This window comes from Centruroides vittatus, unplaced genomic scaffold (genome assembly GCF_030686945.1).
Source record: "Centruroides vittatus isolate TY-2023 unplaced genomic scaffold, ASM3068694v2 contig_409, whole genome shotgun sequence".
Classification (NCBI taxonomy): domain Eukaryota; kingdom Metazoa; phylum Arthropoda; class Arachnida; order Scorpiones; family Buthidae; genus Centruroides; species Centruroides vittatus.
In genome coordinates this window covers 128,218-143,730 of record NW_027122221.1, presented here as the reverse complement: position 1 = coordinate 143,730, position 15,513 = coordinate 128,218, and the positions used below count along the sequence as shown (strand labels likewise).

Here is a 15,513-nt window from a genome sequence, read left to right as displayed (position 1 = left end):
TTTACTTCAAATTTGAATAAAACTGCACTTATTGCTTTTGCGGAAGATCTGTATTGCAGACTTTTTGAAAATATCCCTCGTATCCAAATGCCAGATTTGGAAATAATGGACGCCGAACCCAATACCAGTAGCTCTACAATACATGACAAACCCTATGAGTCGTTTCAAAGTCAAATGGGAACAGGCAATTAAAAAATCAAAGAAAATGTACCCGAAATTCTTGCGAAAAGATCAAGAGCAACATTAAAAAAGGACTTTCGGTTATTTGAAGCAACCAGAAAACGTACTGAAAGTTTGGAACTAATTTATAAAGCTTTAAACACAATAAAACCGACATCTGTTGAAAACGAGTGTGTTCTCCTTGTCCATTGGCATTATTACAAAAATCAGAAACAGATTGTCAGACAAAGCTGTAAATGCTCTGATTTTTTTTAAATGCCTGTTTTATTAAATCACAAAAGTCTAATTGCTAATTTATTATATTATTTATACGACTAATGAATAGAGACCAGGTGGTGATAATTAATGATTAGTATGATTACTAAGTTGGTTTTATAATTATAAGATTTTACTATCAAAAATGAATCTATGATTATAAGAATTAAACATACGAATTGTTTAGACTTTAATTAACGTTATAAATGTTAGGATTTGATTTTATGTTCAATAAATGTTGATTTTTACTAAAATTGCTTTTTTATTGATATATCTTGCCAAAAATAAACTCAATTCTAATTTTATTCTGAGAAATCTCGAAGTCCTGGGACTTTGATTGTGGGTTGTCTCGTGTCCCGGGACTTTGAGAATGTCGAGACTTCTCAAATCCTAGCTAGAACATTAAGATTAATGCTTATATTCCATTAAAGCTATTTACTTTGGCTTAAAATTATTGAAGATCTGTTACTATGCTTGTACTGGATTTAGTAAGCAGATATTGATATCTGAACATTGTAAGCAGGTTGTTTGACAATTTTTCCAGCACATTGACTCATTTGATTTATTCTGCTTCTATTTTTTTCTTGAAATTCTGAGTTTCTTAATATTTTTCTTCTATTATGCTGAGAGAGAGATGCTAGTATCAATCTTCCAATGATTGATGTGGAACCTCTCACTGCAATGTTTTTATAGTACTGTCTAAAACTGGAATTGTGACAACCCCATTTGATAAGTTTATGTTGAGTGTCAAATGACTACGGGTGGAAATTTGGTGTCTTACTACAAAGTGACCATTTATGGATATTTTCATTGTTGGCTTTAGTTTTGTGTACTTACTGATGGACAGAACTTACATTTTACTTCTCAGTTATAATGTATTGGTTGCATATCAAAAATATTGTAAACAACTGAAGGAAAATGATATTTGGTAAAGATAAGCTTAGCACTTGGAGGTAAAATGTAGAAAACAATAATACAGGTACAATCTTGTGGATATTACTTTCAAGTACCAAGCTTATTTTTACCAAAGAAGAACTGCTAAGAAAAATTTTGACCATCATCATAATTGTCAAAATTGTCATAAATATTTACTTGGTGTAATTATTTTTTACATCTCAGAAGTTTATGTTTGGATATCAATTGTTTTTGTTTAATAATTGTATTAAGTCAAGACATAAAACGATTACATACGACTTAGTCGGCTTTTGGAGACAATGTGCTTCAACCAAATGCTCTCCCAATCACTCTCTTTGAATATTCAATTCAGTCAGCACTGACCAAATACACCACTGACCACCAACCAATGCTTTCAACATGCTGTTTAGAAAAATCATTACAAAAAGTTTCAATTTGCATAAATTTGAACTTTTGTAATTCTGAGTAAATTTTATCTTTATAAGCATAAAATTAAGCCATAAAACTGAATTAGCTCTATGGGGAAAATACCCATGAACTTTGGCCTATTGACCCAGAAGTTTTGTGAGCACCTCACTGATAATGAGAAAAGCTTTAGTTCAAAATTTGAACATTCTAGAGCCAGTAGTTTTTTCCTCTAAGAGCATCTGCAGTGCCAAATGAAGAAAAGAAGAAATACAACTTTTTAATGATTTTTGAACTTTTAATTGCTTATGTTTCAGCAACTGCATTACAGAAAATCTTCAAATTTTTTACACTACCTAAGAAAACAATTTTCTTTTGAACGAGATATTCAGAATTACTTCAGGTGTTTGGGGGTGGAGAAATCAATCCCCAAAAATCAACAACTCTGATTCCTGTAAGTGTAGTCAGTCAGTGAATTTTTCACTTGGTGGGGAGTCACTGCTATGACTCCTGATATCTTTAAAAATCTTAATATATCTTGTTTGTTTCCCACCAAATATTTCTTATAAAATTTTGTTTGTCATTCAGGATCAGATGATTTTCAGCTTTCATACTTGAGTATAACATATCAGGCTGTTGATAACATTCCTAATATAATACTTGTAGTTGTAGAAATCCAGATTAAAAATTCTGTTTTTAAAATGCATAATTAAAATAAATAATTTTGCAACTTATAATAAATATTTTAATAATAATAATTTATTTATATATTATACAGTATTTAAAATATTATATATTGAAATTCATAGATCCCATATAAAACTGTTGTGATATTCAGGTAGAGCTGACATTCCTTTTATTATTTTTATTATGAAACTATATTTAAAAAGTCTTAAAAAACTATTCAACGCAATCAGAAATGATTTGAAATTGTATAAAATATGAGAGAAAAATTTGCATCCTATTCTGACTTCAGAAGTGATTTAAGAAATTCATACAACACTTAAATCAGGAAAGGATTATTTTAATTCTTATACTTAATCATACAAATTATAAGTTACATATCAAATGCTTTTCACCAAAGTGACAATTCTTTGGTCTCCTTAATCTCATGTAGTATATTTATAGTTTACAAATTATCTAAACATGCATCAACATTAATTAATGCCATTATCTAAATTAATATTATTTATATCATCTTTACTTATTATTGAAAAATGTTCTAAATGTTTTTTCTTTCCACGTTGCACACTAAGTTTTTCTTTAAACAAAATTTTTATATTATTAAAAAGAAAAGAATACTATCAATATTGATATTACAATTTGCTTCACTACTATGCAAGTACCATGATGACATCATAATACTCAATCTGATAGCTGCTTGATGCTCTTTTACTCTTTCTTTGAGTAATAATAATCATAAATAATAATCACTTTGATTTTCACAAGTACAAAATATTGTGAGGCTCCAGAAATGCCCCAGAACCACACTAAAATCTTGAAAGGCCATCCTATTTGTTTTTTCTTACCATGTTGCACACTAAGTTAAATATATTTTGCTATAACACAAGATTTCTTCAGCTACTTTGCAATAGCTCTAGCAGAACTTCCAGCCTGATGTAGTACCCTTATTTGGCTACCCTCAAAGGCAGTTTAAGACTTAAAGTAATTTTAAGAATGGGTAGAGACATCACAACAATTAATGATGATATAAATTCAATTGCAAATAATAATTATCAAATTATAGGTAATGAATTTTTTTTTGATAAATCACTAAAAATGCAACTGGTGTTATATTTTTTTAACACCATTATGTTTAATTTTTTGAATAAAGAATTTATTTTTAATTTTAATTGTAAATAAAATAAATAATTCTTCTACATCTACATTTATTTCTGTCACTAGTTTTTTGTTTAAATGTGATAAAAAATTTATTATTCCAAAAAGTTGGGGTGACCTTTTATTTTTGCAATGCACCTTAGTAATGTTACTATCAATTTAGGACATATACATTTCTGTTACTTTGGGTTCCAGAACTGCCCATCTTTTCTTGATATAAGTGTTGTTGAATGTTTTAATTGCCTCCTGAAGTCTGAATAGGCTGAGAGTTTGGACACACATATTTAAACTTGTTTTGAAAGTTGATAAATTTTTGCTAATTTCCTCTTTTCTATACAATGATTAGTGGAAAACTGAGCTTCTGAATAAACTATTTAGAAGCTCAGTTTTTAGCACATGTTAGTCTCTTTTTAACTATAGAAGACTAAGCATCAACTTACAAACCTGTATTGTTGGATATTGGATACCCGCAACTTTCTTTGGTAAAATCAACAAGACGATGATAGCAGTAAAATACTTACTTAAATCCTGAATTACTGTGACTAATAGTGTATTAGTCACAGAATTTAATAAAACAGTGTGTTTTATTAAATTCTTTTTAGGAAACTTTTATAATAAAGTTATGGCATTGGTCTGCTGGTTTCTTATACATAAAAAAAGACCTCCTTCATATTGACACTTGTCACTAGCACTTAACTTTCTAAACCAGATTGTGTTAATATGCACAGTGGAATCTCCATTTTTTTTCCTGCAAGAATGCAGAAATTGTTCTTAGAATTTTTTTCAAGATTCTCAAAGTTTTATCTACAAACTTTTTAATTTTTGAAGGACCTGGATCTTGTAATATTTTTTATTTTGTTAACTCAACAATGCCTTTTTTTAAAAGGAGAATCCTTTCTTTCTAAATTTTCTATGAACTTTGTCAAAAATGTAGAATTTGATGCAAGATAACTTGTTATTGGCAACTTGCTTTGTAGAAAATCCTCTTTGTAATATCATTGCAATTTGCATTCTCTTCTGAAAATGAGTTCTCTACCTGTTTCACCTCAAGTCCAGTGTGCAGCATGAAACTGAACTGCATTTTTGTGTGCCCCATCAAGTTAGCAATAGATCAAGGAAAGAGGAAGTCATGTCTGTTCCATAAACCATTGTATTCTGATCATAGCCTTAACAAAAACTTTACAGAAGATACTAGTCTATCCACATCAGGAAGTTGCTCAATGATCTTTCTGCAACTTGCAACATTCATGAACCAGACAGGTCAGATGCACAGTTTTAGAATAAGCAACACTTTAGGTATTCTGTAGCCAGGAAAGATCCAGCATCATAAAGCCTCATTTACAAATTGAGCTAGTTTTATGATTTGTCACCTTATTGTATTTCAAGTATTTTAGATACAATAAGGTGACTTGGATGGATCCTTGCCCTTTAGGCTTCCAACCATTGCATTGGTGACATATATCATCCAATAGCATATGCCAGTTTTCTTTTAAAGTAGCAATAACTCAAAAAAGTGCAATTTTTGGTTGTCATAATCAAAATGAAAATGTAGTAAATTTTAGAGTAGGTTTTGATAATTCAACACTGACACAACTGCTCCCTATGCAAGTTACTTTTGTGACACTCTTCCACGTAAAAATTTACTACATTTTTGTTTTGATTGACATAACCGAAAAATCGCACTTTTTTTGAGTTATGCCGGTTTTCTTCCAAAGTAGTGATATGTTGTTTTATCCACCAATATCCAAATATCATTATCTCCAATATACTCGTTAATTTCATTTAAAGACTTTTGGTAGCAGCTGTCCAGATACTTTTCTTAGAGTTGCCTTTTGAGAACATTTTGATTGTAGTACTTCTCAAGGAATGTTCTGAATGTATATTGTTTATTTCATGGAATTCATGCTTCAAGCATTGTTTCACATAGGATTTTGTTCACATAGCATTTATTTTAAATATAAAAATTAATAAAAATATTTAATAAAAGTTAAGAGAATCAATATTTAAAGTTAGTTATTTTTTAAAATTCTTATGAATATATCAATATTCTTAACTTTTTTTCTAGAAAGCACAGAATTATGAAGATAAAAATGAAGTGACCATAATTATTCCTAACAATGAGGAAACCTTTATGAAAAAATTTTTCCAAGATGTAAGAAAATTTGTTTTAAATGTTAATTTAATATTTAAAAAAGCGAGATCTTTTGAGCAATTAAAGCTTTATATTTGAACAAATGTTTTTGGCCATGTAAAGCAGCCATCTTCAGGTTCCAAAGATCAAACTAATATTAGTTCAATCTTTGGAATCTGAAGATGGCCATTTATGTGAATGAAAATGTTTGTTTGAGCAGTTAAAACTTGATATTGAAAGGTCGTTTCTTTATAATTTATTTAGTGAAGCAATTATTTGACATTAAGATAAAAGATTTTTTTAAATGTTATTTTTAAGCACAGTGACATTCTGCTAACCCAGCATTGTTGGGACTGATGCAGTGCTGGGTTATTGAATATGTTACCTCATCGGATAGTGAAAATTTTTCAAGAGTTTTTGATCTACCAGACGCAATTTTATATATCTTTGCATGTAAAACTGTACAGATCAGCCTTTTATGACAGTTTAACACATCATTTCAATTTTTCAGGCTATTCCTACACTTGGTTGGCTTGAAACAATAAACACTATTCCTTCTCTGTGCTTTGTACACTTTTATTGCATATAAATAGATTGAAGTATGTAAAATCATTATCAAACACCTTTGGCTGCTGAGACCACATTAGGATGAAAAAGATGGCCTATGCATTAGGCTGAAAAATTTAGCAAATAAATGTCAAAATAGCCAGTGTTTGATGATTTTAGTAATTATTCTTTCTGCTGAGGGTACACTTTTTTATTTAAAGACTTTTTGTAGATAGAACAATAGAACAGAATATGGATTCAAAATTAAACTGATTGAATATTTCAAAAATCAATAGTTTAATTACAAACTGGGATAATGCTTAAAATGAAAATGTGAAAAGGGAGAGAACATCTAATGTTTTTACCAGTTGTTAAGCAGTCAAAGCAGGTTAGCAACTGAAATCCAATGCTCTGACATGTTATGAGTAGGTTGGTTGCATGGAACAGAAGTTATATAGGAAATCCTTGTTTGTTTGAAATTCAAGGGATGAAAAAATTTGACTTCAAATTATTGAGTTTTGAATTATCTGAGATTTAATATTTCTGGCTGCTTTTTTTTTTTTTTTTTTTTCCTTTTTTTACAATTTCTACTTGTCCTTAGTGTTCCATTTAACTGATGAAATTTATTAAGCAAACATATACAGAACACTATTTTCATTAATTAATAATAATATGCTGTTTACCTGCAGATTATTTATATGTCTAGTGAGAATCTTAAGGTTGTCAGATAGGTTTTAAAAAAGCAAAACAGAATTCCTTGAAATGTAACCCAATTATTTTTAACATGTCCAGAAAGTAGTAAGAAGCCCAAATATATAGTAGCCTAGAGCAGTCATCTCCAAACTTTTTTGATTGCATACCCCTAAGATTAAAATAATTAAGTTGTACCCCTATAATATAATATATATATGTGTGTGTGTGTGTGTGAGAGTAGTCAAAAATCAAATTATTTATAATTTATTTTAAACAATATACATACATTTAAATTAAATTACAAATTTACATTTTGAATTAGAATTACAGTATTTTTTTTTTTTGGGACACATACAGTATTTTGAAGGGAAACTTGGGTGTACCCCAAGTATCACTTTTCATGCCTAATTTGGATACCACTGGTCTAGAGCCAGGGCCTGTCCTAACATTTTAATAATTTATTAAATAATTTAGAACAGGTTTTATTTAGTTATTTAATAAATTATTATTATAATTATTAATTTAGATTAGAGATGGCACCTAACATCTACCCTAATACCAAATTACTTACTTTCTAATTATTAATAACAACAAAATAATAGCCCGATTAATCACTGCGATTGTTGGATTTAGTATCTATGCATCGGGCTTTGGGATGTTTATTATATAAAAACTTACACAGAAAATTTTTCAGAATGTGCAAACAGAAATCATCATCCCTTTTACAGACTAGACCAAAACCTTAGAGGAGAGTGGCAATAAAAAGCATGTCCACCATACAATTGACAAAAACTGCTAACTTCAGCTGCAAAAATGAGAACATTGCACATAAAACACCTGTCTTACAATCTCAATCAACAAAGACATCTAAAAAACAAAAATCATAACTATGACAGCTAACAAATAACAAACTGCACAAAACATCAGATTATTTTAGCAAGCATATAGTGATGTTTTTCTCAAACTTATCACAATGACTTATGTATGTTATAACTCTCTTTATTTTATTTTTTAACAAAATGCATTTTGGACTCATATTGTTCCTCTTCAGTTGTTACATAGTTGTTACATAATAAACTGTATAAGAACAAAGGTACAAATAAATTCACAAATTTTAACAATAAAATTAGAAGTAAACAATTAAATAAGCTTACATTTAGTGAACAACAAAATAAATGGTAAATATACATTTGGTCTTTAAAATTCTTCAAAAACCTTATTAAATTCACAGCATAGATACCATAAGATGAGCACATGTTTAAAGTATGAGTAAACTATAGGAAGCTTTCGAGCCTTTTACAGCATATAATTAGAACTCACTTGTGCCTGTGACCGGTGTGAAATTAATTAATTCAAGTTAACGAACGTTTTCTGGACGCCTTCCATGTCCTTCTTCAGGTTAAACTGCTGGATTCTATTATTTTTAAAAAACTCCGTTCCGATCTTAAAAATAATAGAATCCAGCAGTTTAACCTGAAGAAGGACACGGAAGGTGTCCAGAAAACGTTTGTTAACTTGAATTAATTAATTTCACACCGGTCACAGGCACAAGTGAGTTCTAATTATATATTATACACCCCGGTGTGTATGAGGAAGATATGCCTTTTACAGCATACTTAAACATTATTGTAGATTCCCCTGCTGGTTAAAAGTTGAAACCAAGAGAGGTGTAACTGCAAACTTTCATTATTATTAATTTTTGTTTTTGAATTTAGTTAAACATGCCTGAAAGGAACAAAAAGAGCCCAGCAAGGAACAGACTTGCTCAGCCACCCTGAATGTGCATGATATTAATACTCCAATAGAATTATCAAGGAATATAGTACAAAACTGATGAGGACTTAATACAGACTTATGCTTCAATCTGCATGTGCCTATAAGAAACAAAGGCTAAATTTACAGATATCCTTAAATTTAAACATTTCAGCATTTTTCGCAAAGACCACTATGCCACATGATGCTTATGATGGAGTGGCAACTCTGACTTAACACCATGTGCCAGGAAGAAAAATCTCTCTGATTTACATCACTCCAGACAGTAGCAGTCCAAATTTGCCATCAGGAACTAATAACAGAGGGTAACATCTACTTCCCTCTGGTACACATGGTAGCTCAAAGCAACTTAAAATCTCTCAAGCCAACTCCCAAAACTCTGGATACTGCTGGGAGAATTTAACAGCCACAGTCCAAGCAGGTATAAAAACTGGACAGGCTGACCATATAGGACATACTGAAATTTTTCTTGCCACACATTCCCTCTGTCTCTATAACACAGGCATTTGTACCCATTTCCACTATCCAAACTGTACCTATTCTGCTTCAGACCTCATTATAAGCAAACCAGAAGTTTTTGCAAATTGGAAGTGGACAGCTTCCAAATCTCAGAGGTGATGACCACTTCCCTATAGTCCTTTACCACATAATGGACCAGCTGTTAGTATAGTTTGGTAGGAGTCTTATAACAGTCCATTTACAATACACTCAAACCTGTTTTTGTGTGATTTTTTTTTTTTTTTTTTTTTTTATCTGTGCGGTTAATAACAACTTTCCTTAGTTTCGTCATGATTGTTTTGTAGTTCCGACAAATCTGACAGCTATAAATATTGCAGTAGAAAGCTTTACGAGTTTAAATTTCACTCTTTTTTGTTTTGAGAAATTTGTTGTTTCAGTTGGAGACAGATATTCCTGGCTGGAGGAAAAGTTCGACGTGTTGGAATGTCGGTGTTGTCGGCCAAACGGAAAAGTTTGCCAGAAATGACATCAACGTTGATGCCACATTGGTTGCATTTTCTGCTCTCGGACAAATAAAAAATCGCACAAAACAGGTTTGAGTGTATTTTCTACGTGAGACTTTTTTTTTATGCGGTCCCTATCTACCGCACAAAAACAGGTTTGAGTGTACATGAATTACAATGAGCATTACAGCAAACTGGCATAGCAAATTTGGTCTGGACCAAATTTTTTTATACCATGCTCTGCAACTTATCCTCAACAGCACAAACATCATTACTAGTTACATTTAATTGCCTATGGACAGAACGGAAATATCTATATTCCTGGAAGAAATTGATAATTACAGTAGACTCTTGCTAATCTGGCCATTGGCTGTGTTATAGAGTGCATCACATGGATAGCCATTCAGTGTGATGCCACTTATCAAAACTGAAACTTCATACATGTGTGTGAAGTTTGTTTTGATTTAGAAGTGTGGAAAGTGGCTTACTTAGTGTGGTGACCTTCAATTATGGCTTCAAAAAGAAAACATGTTACATTAGAATTCCTGCAGAAATTGGAAATATTAGAGAAGTTAAGCAAGGTTGTTCCTGAAAATCCACTACTGTACAATGTTGGATGTGCCACTATTTATAGCATAAAGGTGAAAGAGAATCAACTTCAACAGTATGTTAGTCAAATGGACTGTGAGAAATGTCAAATGGAAAATGCAAAGTTATGTGAAAGCACAAGAATGATAAACTTGATTCAGCTGTTTACACAGCAATGCAGTAAAGGACTACTTGTCAGTGACTCGATAATCGAAGAAAAAGTGGTGGCAATTATCAAAGAACTTGGTGGCAGTAAACTACTTACTTCAAGTTAGGGCTGGCTATAAAACTGGAAGAAAGACATGGTGTGTTTGTCTGGCTGTTTTTGCTAATATTTTAAATTTTTTGTCATGGTCAGACTGTTCTATTTTTTGTCATTTCATTTCTATTTGTAACATAAAAACGTTTGAGTTAATTTGTCCAATTAATGGGTATAAGCACTGTTTATGTAGCATCGAAAGCATCGTGTTTCATAGTCTGTGTTGTTCGTGAATGAATGTACACTAAACTTTAAGTCAGGTGAATATTCTAATTTTTTTCTGAGTTGTACAATCTATTGATAACTTGTACAGAAATGTTGACCAAATTTACATTTCACATGGACAATGCTTGAAATTTTACTGCAAAATCATCCCCTTCTATGCTGAGATGGAAGCCTAAAACCATTATTGAGGTGATATCTTTCCATGATGTACTGTACTTGTAAAGTCTTCTGACACCAGCCCAATGGCCTTCTGTGGTTTTGAAATGCTGAAAACAGCAATTGGAAATGCCATGCCACAACACTGGATGTCTATGGAAAATCTTTTTAGATGAATGGAACAAACTAGTTTACTCATCTCTTCAGGTTAATCTCTCAGTAGAAAGTGAGTTGCCATCCTATAGTCTAGTTAGGGATAGAACAGCTGCATAGAGCATAACTGTTGGTGACATCGTAATTTGCATAAACTAAGAGGTTAATAAATTTATTCACTTGGAAAGAAACTTTCTGTAAATTAAACATGGCAGTATTTTCATAGCAGGGGATTTTAATGCAAAATCCCCAATTTGGTTTGCTCCAAATGAAGACCCAAGGGGACAGGTTGTCAGGGACTTTATGGAGGAGTTACAGCTATATTCTCTTAACACAAGCAGGCTCCCCACATTCTTTGCTCCTACAGGAAAGAGCTGGATTGATATCTGCCTGGCCAACTGCTCTCTTTTTGGTGATATCTACTCTTGTTTTACCGAGGACAAGATTACAGGTAGTGACCATCACTATATAAGGACTGTAATATCACACCCTTCTGCCAGGCAATGTCACTAGAAAACAATGCACAAACTGGAATCTTTTTGAGTTACTAATCCAGGAATTATGGAAGCCAGCTCCTTTTATCAACCTACAAACAAAGGAAGAGCTGGATTCTATAATAGAGGAACTTTTGGTGATAGTACACCAGGCATACAACAGGGCAACCACCACAAAAGACCAAATAAACAAAGTCCCCTGGTGGACCCTGGGCCTCCAGGATATGTGAAGAAAAGTCAGAAAAATGAAAAGGGACTTCTGCAAAATGATAAATCCCGCTCGCAGAGAGGCTCCTTCGTCAGGAGTATGCCAACGCACAAAGAGAGTACAAAAGGCTCATTAATGACACCAGGTCTGCCTCATGGAAGGAGTACTGTGCCAATGCATGCAACAGGGACCCATGGAGTAAACCTTTCAAAGTAGTATACAATAAATACAAGCACACGCACATACCGTGCTCTGTGAAAAAGGCTGATGGTAACTTCACAGAAACTATAACAGAGAGATACCTTCTCTCAGAACTCTTTCCACGGGACCACGAGGACACTGACAGCCGCTGTCAAATGAAGATTAGGAAGGAGTGCCCCCCACTTTGAACACTGATACAGACAGGAACTTTAGTCCCAGTGAAATAGCCAAATTGTTTCAGGAAATAAACTGGAGGAAAGCTCCAGGGCCAGACAAAATTATGGGGAACGTCACCAAGCATACTTTCAATGCCATTCCAACTACCATGTTAGTAATTTACAACATATGTCTTCAACTCCAGTATATTTTCCCAAAGCTTGGAAATGGGCCGAAATCAAGCTTATACCTAAAGCCCAACAAGAACTAGTGTAACAGCGAAGGACTTCCGCCCTATATCCCTACTACCAATTTTGGAAAAATTCTCGATGCCTTAATATGTAAAAGACTGGAATTTAAAATGGAAAAGATAAATTTTCTCCACACCAACCAGCGCGGATTCCGTAAAAACAAGAGTACGATTACGGCACTACACCAAATGATCAAGGTGATAAGGAGCGCAAAACAAAATGACAGACATACATTGGCAGTATCGATTAATTTTCAAGGGGCATTCGACCACGCATGGTGGCCAGCTATCCTCTCGGCACTATCTAGACACTAATTGGTAAAAGAGTTGAGAGGGCTGTCCTTCTTGTGAATCGAAGGACTTAGCCCTAGAGTGTGAAGAGGAAGGAAGAGGGAAGAAGGTTAGGGAATAAGAGGGAAGAAGAAATAAAGCAAGACAGGAGAGTGTGAAGAGAAGCTGCCAAAGGGTCCCATGGGACCCCACGGTCATCTGCCTGGCCTTTATTGAATTAAAAAGCAGAACACATTTAGATACATTTGAAAAAGTAATCAGTATACAAAACAAAATTGCTTTTGATGGGAGTACTTGTCCCTTACAATAAATCAAGGTTCGCACAGTAAGAATTGTAAAAGTGTGTGAAACAAGAAAACAATTTTTTTTTTTTTTTTTAAACAATAACAGTAATACTCTATTTACATTTATATACATTATTTACAATGGTCTTCTCAGTCAGCTACAGATTATGTGAATCTTGCGCCTAGATCACTTGTTTTCGTCTTCGGATGTTTGATCGGCGTCTTCTTCCTCGCTTGTTTCGTCACTGTACTTATGATTGCTGCTTTTTTGTGTGTCGTTGAGAGAAGTTTGGTTTGCTGCTTGCCGGTACGGGTTGATGAGAATTTTTGTGTCTTTGATGTATTGGTTGAGAGCACTAAAGAGGGTTTTATTACCCACAATGTCTTTTTCGTCCGGGGGCCAGTTGAATCCTGCGTAGAGTGTTTTCATTTGAAAGTTCTCCCGTTCTGTCGTGAATTTCGTGCACTCAAATAGGTAATGCTGCACATCGTCCTTCTTGCTGTCATCGACGTCACAGAGGTTGCTTTTCCTGATGCAGAAGCGGTGTAGATATTCCCCGAAGTTTCCGTGCCTTGTTAAGCACTGTGTCACACCAAAGTTCACGGTGAAGTGTTTGTTTTGAAGTCTATCTTGGATTGTTGGAAAGAATTTGTAGCAATAGCGTCCTGTTTCGGAGCTATCCCACTCCTGTTGCCAGAGATTTTGCGTGATTTTGTTTATTTGGCTTCTTATTTCAGTGAGTGGAATTCTGGCATATCCCTTTGTCGTGTTGGTTTTGGTTGCCCATTTGGCCAGTTTGTCTGCCTGTTCGTTTCCCACGTGGCCCTTGTGGGCTGGTATCCAATTATAGCTTAGATTGTGATTCTTGCTGGTGCTTTCGGAGATTGCAATAAGGTCCTGTGCAATTTTTGTGGCAATTTTCTTATTTTGTAGGATGTGAAGTGTTGCCCTACTGTCTGAAAAGATTTCGATTTGTTTCTCTTGATAGTTGTTTTGTTGAATATGATCGAGAGCTTTTACAATGGCATACATTTCTGCTTGTGTTATTGTACAGAAGTCCTGCCAGCCGGATGGCTGCCTGGTAACATGTTCGGTTGTTTGGATCTTTAATTATCCTCTCGGCACTAAAAGACACAAATTGCCCTAAAAACATCTACGGGGTCTATAAGAGTTTTCTTATGGAAAGAAAGGCAAGCATAATGCTTGGCTCCAAAGTCATTACGAGAGATATAGACAGAGGGTGCCCACAGGGCTCTAGGTCTGGGCCAGTACTGTGGCTTGCACAATATAATGATATTTTCAAACTCCAAGAAACCTCCTTAGTGGACACTACTATCGATATATTAGGATTTGCTGATGATATGGTGATACTGATGTCACACAAAAACCAAGAAGTCTTACAGAATCAGATGAACAAACTTAAAAATCGTAAACTTATGGGCAGAAAAAAAAACTGATAATTAACCCAGCTAAATGCGCAAGTGTACTTTTCCCACGGCATCACCCTCTTAAAAAGAAACCAGCAATTGAACTGCCTGGGCATAGGATTAAACATAACTCATACATCAAATACTTAGGTCTGAAGATTGATGAGACTTTAACATGGAAATCACATGTCAGCCACATCCACAACAAGGCAGTTACAATGGCCCACTCCCTATGCTGCATCTCCCGGAACACATGGGGAATAAATTATAAGACTAGCCAGACAATCTATAAATGTGCAATCGAACTGGCCATTACTTATGGGGCGGTGATCTGGGGAGAAGCCGCCAACAAGCGAAACATTAAGAAACGCCTTAACTCTATCCAATGATTGAGTTTAATGTCGATAGCTAAAGCATACAGAATGAGCCCGACGAACATATTGCAAGTAATTTCAAACATTCTACCACTAGACCTAAAAGTTTTAAAATTATATTGGGTCCTATTCAAAGTTCCATTGTCCATAAAGCATGGACAATGGGACTTTGAATGCAAACAGCATTCAAACTCCCATTGTCCATGCTTCTATGGAGGAACTTATAAAAGGCATCCAGAACTATGGCCTGGATGCACAGCAAAAGGCTAACATAGTTCACCCCGCTGAACCAAACCCGGAAATTACTGAGGCACCAGCAATAAATGACAAAACGTACAGTGTGTTTACTGACTGGTCGAAATCTGCCGAGGGAGTTGGATGTGCATTAGTTGTTAATAACACTTCTGGAAAATCAATTTACCAGGCTTGCTTCAAGCTAGAAATGCAATGCTCAAATAACCAAGCCGAAAGTTTGGCTATTTTGAAGGCGTTGCAATATATCAGAGACAAGCCGATGTTCCGAAATAAGACAATACGCATCAACAGCGATAGCAAAACAGCCCTAGCCCAAATCAGGAAACTACGCACAAAGTTAACAATAGTTCAAGAAACTATCATCCTTCTGATGCTACTTAGAGGAAAAGAGATAAAAATCCTCTTAAACTGGGTCAAAGGACATTCTGGGATAACCGGAAATGAACGAGCCGACCTACTTGCAAAAAAGGTGGCTAAGGCGGACATACCCAT

General features: G+C 34.0%; 1 protein-coding gene across 1 annotated transcript in view; it reads left to right on the top strand.

Moving 5' to 3' along the window:
• LOC136976598 (syntaxin-like) overlaps positions 1 to 15,513 on the top strand; it is a 65,705-nt gene that overhangs the window by 6,884 nt on the left and 43,308 nt on the right. The window contains exon 2 of the mRNA XM_067271928.1: positions 5,660 to 5,746. Within this exon, the coding sequence (XP_067128029.1) occupies positions 5,660 to 5,746 (87 nt within the window). The remainder of the gene's footprint in view (positions 1 to 5,659; positions 5,747 to 15,513) is intronic.